This window comes from Myotis brandtii, unplaced genomic scaffold, assembly GCF_000412655.1.
Source record: "Myotis brandtii unplaced genomic scaffold, ASM41265v1 scaffold731, whole genome shotgun sequence".
In the NCBI taxonomy this organism is placed as follows: domain Eukaryota; kingdom Metazoa; phylum Chordata; class Mammalia; order Chiroptera; family Vespertilionidae; genus Myotis; species Myotis brandtii.
The window spans coordinates 1,645,605-1,654,476 of NW_005370895.1; the positions used below are offsets into that span (position 1 = coordinate 1,645,605).

At 47.9% G+C, this 8,872-nt stretch overlaps 1 protein-coding gene across 9 annotated transcripts in view; it reads right to left on the reverse strand.

The window, feature by feature from the left end:
• The window catches only part of ZDHHC3 (zinc finger, DHHC-type containing 3), a 59,240-nt gene that overhangs the window by 46,532 nt on the left and 3,836 nt on the right, over window positions 1-8,872 (reverse strand). For 7 of the 9 annotated variants that reach the window (XM_005882659.2, XM_014530310.1, XM_005882660.2 and 4 more), the window contains exons 1-2: window positions 4,824-4,834; window positions 3,351-3,680 (exon numbers count right to left, since the gene is read on the reverse strand). In XM_005882659.2, the coding sequence (XP_005882721.2) occupies window positions 3,351-3,656 (306 nt within the window). In that variant the 5' untranslated portion in view covers window positions 3,657-3,680; window positions 4,824-4,834. Of the gene's footprint in view, window positions 1-3,350; window positions 3,681-4,823; window positions 4,835-8,872 lie in introns of those variants that run through there. The other 2 variants (XM_014530311.1, XM_014530312.1) reach the window with 1 other exon arrangement.

Genomic DNA, 8,872 nt, shown 5'->3' on the forward strand with positions numbered 1-8,872 from the left:
ATGCCAGTCTGACTCGTTCCTGCCCACGCTCATGCCACCTCCAGACCAGCCCCCTGCCCAGTGAGGCACCTGCCCCTCTGTGTCTGTCCCCTTCCCTCTCTTTACAGGCCTATCCCTTTTATGCCATTCCTCAAATGGATAAATTTCTGTGAGTCAATTCCCTTTTTTCCTCAAGCTCTATGTGGGCTCATTTACTAAATGCTCACTAAATGGTCTAGAAAATGTGGCTGCAATTGTTTTGATGTTACATTTGGAAAAAGAGTCTCAAAGCTGAAAGTGATACAGTAACCATCTTGGGGAGACTATAAGATCTTTTTTTTTTTCCTTTTAAAATAGTAATAAGCCAAATCATATACAATGTATACATTGTCATACATTGTTTATAATTTTAGGTGTAACTTTTTCTGAAAGTTATAGGCAACATGAATCCTTGAGATACAAACATTATAATCTTATTAGGGAACTTAGAACCATACAGAGGCTCCTTTCTAAAAAGACTCCCCCTTTGGTGTTAATGAGGCTGCGGGCATTGATGAGAAAGCGGGAAGTGATCTGCTTTCTGTGCGGGATCTGGGCCCCAACTCTGCTCCTGGGAAGCCAGGGTGCCCCAGGGGCTCCCACCACTGCAGCTCCCCCCCGTTTCCATACTGAGTTTTGCATAAGATGTCATGTGCTGGGATGGGGATAGGCAGGTGGCAGCATGAAAACCCGCGATGAGCCTGAGACGCGGCCTGTCTGTAGGACACGCTTTGAGTTGCTCCCTTTACAATAGTAGATACTTGACAGATGCTTCATATTTTTGCCCAGTTTTCTTTGGGGCCACCAGCAAAACACTCCCATGAGAAGTTGGCTGGAGTGTGGAATACAGACTATGGCTCCCATTCATTAGGGATTGGAAGCCCAGCAACATAACATAGTGAGGATCATTCTCTCCCGCCTCCAACTGCAAAGGGGCCGGACTGAGGAGGCCCCTGGAGACAATGGGGGGAGGGGGGGGTAAAAGAACACACACATGTGAGGGCAGCAGGAATGCCAGGGCCAAAGCCTCCCCCCACCCGCCAACATCCAGTTCCCTGATTCACACACCTTCTAGAAACCAATGACCTTTGCACTCCACTCTGGTCCTGCCCCTCCACCAGCCCCAGACCTGGCTATCTACTGCCTATCTGGCATCTCTGCTTACATGTAATATAGACACAGTTTGGCCAGAACAAAAGCCTTGCTTTCTCTTCCTAAATCTATTCTCCCAGACTCTCCCCGTTCAATAAATGGCACCAGCAATCAATCCCCTGGCTGCTCAAGCCAAGACGACTCTGGAAGGCACACTCTTTGATCTCTTTCCATTCTGTCAGCTCTTCTGAATGGCGGTTTTCAGACCTGGCTGAAACTGAGGGACTCCTGGGAGCTTTAAAGCATCCCAATACCCAGGGCCCCGCCTCAGACCAATTAGAGGGGACTCTCTGGGGGCGGGGCCCAGGCATCAGTACCTTTAAAAGCTCCCCAAGGGATTCTAATGTACGGCCGGCTGGGCTTGAGAATTAGTGGCTTAAAATATATTCCAAATCCAACAGCTCCTCTCCAGCTTCACCGTTCCCACCTTGGTCTGAGCCACACGCCTTGTGTGGACCACAGCAATGCCTCTTATCTTCCTGCTTTTACTTATCGCCACCCAAACCCCCATCCCAAGCACAACACCTGCTCCCATCATGCCTTTCTGATGGCTCCCATGGCATGTAGAACACAGACCAGAGTCCTCAGGAGGCCCACAGGTCTGCAGGATCTGCTTCTGCAGCTTTTCTGTCTCATCTACCCGCTCTTGCTCCCACTCACTTCGCTTCAGCCACCCGGGACTTCCTCCCGTTTCTCCTCTTCCTGAAGGCTCTGCCCTAAGATCTTCATTTGCCTGACTGGCAACTTCACGTCACTCAGGTCTCGGCTCAAATGGCCCTGCCTCAGAGAGGCATTCAGACCACCTTGATCTAAAGTAGTCCCCCTTCACCTCATAAAAGTCACCACCACATCACCCCGTCACTGTTTCATGGTCTTTACAGCACTCATCACTTTCTGAAATTACCTCTGAGGATGTGAGCGTCAGGAGAGCAGGGATTTTGGTCTGTCTTGCTCACAGCTGTCTCCATTGCTCAGAATGGAACCTCTCTCATAGTAAACCTCTCACTCGATAAATATGCCGTTCATTTTATTCCATCCTCGGGGCGCCCTGGTCTCCCTCTCACTGCTGCCAGAGTGATCCTTGTAAAATGACAACTGATCTTGTCACTCTTTCGTTTAACATCCTCAGGGGCACTAGGCTGCTCCGCACATCCCATACCTGCCCTACATCTTAGGCTACACCCACACTGCCAACCCAGACCCATTCTCCACCAGGCCCCGGCCTGCCGGTGTGCCATCTCCCCAGACATGTATAAGAGGAGGGACCGTCTGGACCGGCTGCTGACATGTAACTGAGCTGGGAGAGCGCTTTCCTTTGGGGCAGATTAACAATCCACCACCTGAACCAGCAAGAACTGGAGCCCTTGGAGAAGGGAACCAGCTCAGGACTCAGCGTCTTTACTGAGCGTTCCCTGGAGCGCACAGAATGGAAATCTGCGTGACCACCGCCACCTTCACGAGGAGTGCTTTCCCTTTCGTAATTTAAACACACTCGTCCCACGTACTGCAACAATTAAGCCATGGAAGGTCTTTATCCAACAACGCACTCTAGCTTTCCCCACACGATAGTGAACAGGAAGGGAGGATTTCATACAGGGTGCTGGCACTCCACAGCCACTTGCACAGCTTGGTATATTTAGCTAAGTCGTCGGGGAGGACACCACTGCTTCGCTCACGGACGTTCACCAGGAGGCACTTGCTGTGGCCTGAAACAGGCCTGTCCAGCTTTCCAAGAAAAGATGAGCCTCACCCAAAGTGAAGGCCATTCCGTGCATATTCCTGGAACTGGACATGGCTTTAATTTCAAGCTCCTGCTCTGTCTTTGCTGCAAAGCCCTGTCCTGACCCATCTCCCAGCATGCTTTCTGCTCCTCACCTGGCCCCAGGCTTGACGGCTATGTGACTCACCTTTCTCACTAGAGGCTAGACTTCCCCCAGAACAAACCCTGCCCTAGCAGGTCCCAGCAACATACACACCAGTGTACAGACAGTACCATTCACCCAGGCAGGCAGGTTGTGGCGGACCGTGCTTCTTCAGTGGGGCCTGTGTCCACTTCCCCAGCCCAGCCCTGGATCTCCCGCTCTCCACATTCCTGAGGCCGGGCAGCATGCAGGCTGTGGCCACACCAGGGCCAGAGGAGGAGAGTGTGGGCTGGTCAAAACAAGCCCAGACATACTCACGGGGTCCGTCAGCATGGCCCGGCAGTGGGAGGCCAGGGCCAAGAAGGCCAGCAGGTTGAACAGAATTCCATTGATGATGCTGTACACGTAGTCTCGGGATGGAATCAGCATGACAAAGAGGACCACAAACTCCGCATAGAGGACCAGAAACCAGGTGACAATGGCACAGGCGATGCCGCAGCCGTCTCGGATAAACCACATGGTTCCCGCAGGACCAGGGTAGGGAGGTGGGGCGCACTTCTCCGGCTGGAGGTATTCTGGCTTCCGCTCAATGTCTCGGAAGTGGTGGGTGGGGATAAGCATCATAAGCTATTCTGTCCATACTGGCATCTGGAAGAGAGAAGACCCAGACATTTAGTGTCGTCTTGTCATCAAGCAGATTGGACCCAATGACCTTTCCAAGTGAGCCAGGAGTGTCTATGTGTTACCCACAAAACACAGGGGCGGGGCTAAAGGTGTACTCACAACTGTAAACCTATTTTTACCCCACCCTGTAAATAACTGATCCACCCCAACTCCTGCTTCCCTGCAGAAGAGCATGGTGTAACAGAGATGATCAGTTACAACCACATCGCCCCACCCACGCCTGTGGCAGCGTAACCCGCCGTCATCTGCAGCCTGAGGGTCATCTCGCCATACCCTGTGTGCTCCATCAAACTGCTCTTCAGTGATCATAAATGGTGTGGTTTTCAGTTAGAGCAATGCTCATGTTTAGATGCTTCCAGTGACTGAATTATGCCCACTGAATATTCAGAGCAGATGCCTGTAGCCTACCCTGGCGGTTGCTCATTCTTGACTGCAGATAAGGCAACAGGTCGACAAAACTATAGCTACAGTTCACATTGTGGTTTTGCTGAGGGACAGGCCCTTCCACATGAGTAAATCTCCCAGGTAACTGGCTACTTCCTGTCGTAAGCACAATACCCATCCATTTATTTGGAAGGATTAGAGTCATTACCAGGAACAGCAGTTACTGGAGTATGTTAGGTAACCATGTCCTCAGGGGGAACGGGATTCAAGGGCTTGCCACCGTACACCAAGTGGCCTGTTCAGACCACTGTCACTGCAGCATCTCCTCCGTAAGGTTGTCTTCCTCCCCCATTCCTGGCTGCGGTCATTGTGTGCCTAGAGTTACCAGTCCTCCCAACATACCCTCTGTTTACTGCTGCTAACTGGCTGTGGGCTGGAAAGCAGGTGAAGTGAAGTCTTGTCAGATTCGTTTGTGCAAGAAGGGGACTCCTGCTGGGCAGCCGGCCTTTAGGGCACACCCGCTAGGCTCTCCCACCATTCAGTGGCTGTGGGCTGGAAGCCCCGTCCTTCCATTAGCCCGGTGCCTGCACACAGCAGCCTCTCACTACATGTGTCCATCACACATGTGCATGAGCAAGATGTGTGAGCTCTTTGAGCCCAGGTCCACCTCATGGAGGCTTTGTCTGCTAACTCTAGGGATGGTGGAGGTGTACCAAGGAGGACCATGAAGTAGGTAACCAGAATGTTCCGCCCTTAACCATGTGGGACCAGAGTGCACTAGGAGCTCTGTTTCCGCGTCACCCCTCATTGGTGAGTGAGAGAGAACCTGTGATTCGGGAAAGCGCCCAGCCAAGGGCACACCTGGCAGAGCTGCACTGAGTGTTGAACTGAAGGACAGATTCCAACTCACACTTTACTTTCAAAACATCCCAATCAAAACCAATCAAGGCACTCTGCTGTAAAAAGTTTACTTAACCCCCAGGCCTCCAAAGGCAACGGACATAGCTCTTCAATACGATTTGTTTCTTAAATTAGCCAAATGAAAATCTGAGAAATATGGGGGGGGGGGTGCCCACCTTGAAACAAATTGTACACGTTGCCTTCACTCTGCCCCCAACAACAGAAAAGGCAAAGCTTCACCTCCTTTCCTCCCATCCTTGGGGTTGAGGGATGGTTCTTTGCCAAGGACCATTCCCCACGGGTCCTTGCTCAGAACTGGTTGCTCAGGCCTCTGGGGCAGGCACACAAGGAGGCTGGCGCACCCCAGAACCCACAATACCACCCCTGCCAGCTCTCCTACCCTCAGGGGGCAGCCCTCGCCAGTCCCCTCCCAGCGCCTTCGTCCCATTCCCTTGCCCTGGTGGCTCTCTAACATGCCTTTCACTCAATTCCATCTGACTCAAAAAGACATTCATGAAGCAGCCACTAAATGCAAGGAATTGTGTAGGGGGCTCACACCCAGGGGATGAGGAGGACAACAAAGTGTGTGCTGCCCTGCTTAGTCCTCTCCCAGTCCTCTCCCGGCTCCCAATCTGGTAAGACCAGTCTTACTTGCTTTTTCCCTGCTAACTTGCAAGTCCCATTTGTTTAGCTTTGTAGCCTGGTATCTGGCATGAGTGTATGCTCAAATCAGTATTTGAATAAATGGATATGTGAATCAGACAGACACACCCCACAATAATCCTAACACATAGGTTTCTAGACAAAGGCCATGGAGTGAGTAGACCTGGGAGGCAGAGTGGAGGTGCTGGTGGGGTAGCTATATGAAATATTTACACACAGATTGGCTTCATAAACTCAAAATCAGGTGCAATTATTTTCCTTTGGCTTAGAGAATAAGATAATCCAAATACTCAAAAACATAAATGAATATTTAACATTTTAATACATCTAGTATCATGTTGGATTGCTGTCAAGGAGGCTGGTCTGGTATCCTCTTGAACTTGCCCCAAACATGGGCTTCGCACCTAAACTAATTTTTACTAGTTAACTCAGTAAATAATCACTTAATTTAATAGGCCCACTGAAAGAAGGCAGCATCTTTTCTGCCATTTCTACAGTAATTCTCCCTTGAAATTCATCCTAAGGAGTACATCCATCACCTATGGTTTAAATCCTATGGTCTTAAGAATATGCTATTTGCCTCTTTAAAATCTTCTTCCATATCCAAGGAATTGACTAAAGTATCAGTGTTCACAGGCCAGCCGCACAACTTCAAAGATGAACATATGGGCTTTAAAAACAAATTTAATCAAGAAATTAATTTATTTGGGCTAAAATTATCTTAATTTGTTGTAAGACTCCCAAAGAACTGTACATTTTATTCCCATTTTAGGTGATTCTCAGAAAAACAAAGAATGAACCATGAATTCACTGTCTGAGATGCCTCATAGTATAGAATGAGTCACTAAACGTTTTTCAAAGGGTGTGGTCCAAAGGAAAGGTGCCTTATCTTCTGATTAAATCTGCCAGCCAAGGAAGGTGTCCAGACAGGCAGTGCTCTGGCTTCACCAGTGAGCTTGCATTGTTCCTCCCTCCTGCCTCCTGTCTGTCATACTTAACCTCCACCAAAAATTTTAAAAAGTAAACTATTGCACCCCCAAACCAAACTCTAGACACATTAAAGTTCATTGAGGGAACCAGGAAGTGGGAAGTTAAATTTGCCTTTTTGACTCATAACTGGTCACCTTCTTATAAAACCCATCCATGCATGTACCCACTGGGACTCCTAACAAGGGGTCTTCCTTTCAGAACAAAGTCTGGTTTTGGCCAGGCTAACAGTTCCTACACTTACTACAACTGGCTTCTTTACCACCTCCCAGCTTTCTAGAACTATTAAAAATATACACACCCACATACAGGATGATACAATGTGTGACACAAACATTGGGGGTCTGTAGAAACTACTGCTCATTTGGGTAACACATTCTGCTTTCCCTTTTTATAAATGTGCTCTATCTGTGTTGCAACAATGAGAAAGATTAATGAGACAACTTTAAAACAAGACCACACATAAGATTAACTGTTGAAAAACAATCACTATCTGAGTCAGACCTTTCGAGTGGGAAGGAGCCTCAAAGACCATCTAGTGCATTTCAGTCAAACTCTTTTGTTTTACAGAAGAGAAAAATCAAAGTCTATTTGAGATTTTTGTCTAAAACATCAGTTTAGACAAAACATGCAGAGCTGTCTGCAGGAGTAGAGATGGACCCCAACATTAACTGAATGGCTATTATGACTGCAGACTCATAAAGCAGCTTGTTTTAATTCTTACAATAGCACAGTAGCTTTTATTATTCACTGTATAGATACAGAGTGAGGTGCAGAGGTTTTGGTTAATGTTCTCAAGGTCAAACAAAGCGAGGAAGTGGTAAAGCCAGAATTCAAAAGCAGCTCTGCTTGTCACCATAGACCACATTTTGAGCATAGCACAGGGCTTCTCCTCCCTACCCTCACCCCCTCACAAAGAGGAGAGGAGGAATGGCCAAGCAGGAAATAGGAGTTCTACTTCCTATGCCTCTCACGCATTTGATGGACCTGAGAAGTCACTTCAACTTAGCTTTGTCTTCATCTCTAAAGTGAGCGGGAAGGCCTAGATCTCCAAGCTGTGATTCTTTTTTAAAAACCCAAGAAATGGACTCTAAGCAGACTCTCCTCCCACTAGCTACTGGGAACCTATAATGCCCATTCTTAAAAAAATAAAGAGCACTCTTCCTCATGAGTCATTTTACTCTGTCAGCTGCCTCTTTCATGGATCGTATTTCCACTAGGCTAGCTGACCTCTTCCAAACTCTGGTCCAGCCTGTTCTACAGAGGGGAAAAAATGAAGCTCAAGCCCTGGCTGGGTGCCTCAGTTGGTTGGATGTTCCATACACCAAAAGGTTGTGGGTTCGATCCCCGGTTGGGGCAGGAATGGAAGGCAACTGATCGATTTTTCTCTCCCGCCACCCCCCCAACCCTTCCTCTCTCTCTAAAAAAATAAGAGAAGCTCAAAGAGTTCATTGATGTTATAAAATGTTAGGAAGGTTGCTAACGTCCTCTCTAGTTCTAATGAATGGTATCTACTAGTTGCTTCTACTGCCATTGCCTGCATTACCTCCTCCTTCCAGGGAGTCTGCAACCCAGCAGGAGAATTTTGATAAAGGTAATAATATATTACTGACCAAGCCACCCAATTAATATTTGTCAATGGGTGTGATACTCTCAGTACAGGAACCCTTTGTAAGTTACACATTTTGTACTCTAAGGTGCGAGCCTGGCTGAACACCAGCCAACATTTAGAAGACTGACCATGATTTAACTTAGGAAGTAGGAGGGCTGTAATGCTTTAGCCAGGGCTCACCCTAAGCTTGAGTCCCTAAAATCTGCTTCTGCTGATCTAGCACACTGCTTTTTCTGAGAGAAAGCCCACGCATGCTAGACAGAGACCAACCAGCAAAGGTTCCCACCTAAGGATGTTAAAAATAGCACCCAACACCACATGGTGCCATGTGCAGGCATGCAGCCACTGTGACATCATCCAGGAAAAAGCTTGGTCTTTTTTTTAGGGACAAAAAGCAAAAGTGCTTGGAGGGATCTGAAAAAAAGACCTAGAAAAGAGAGTGAGAGAACAGTTATTGTAACTATACCAGGTTTTGCAAAGGGATTCTATTTGAACAACCAATGGATCAAAGAAGAAATTAAACAGGAAATAAAAAAGTTTCTTGAGACAAACTAAAATGGAAACACAATATACTAGAATTTGTGGGATTAAAAAGGAGGAGGAGGAGGAG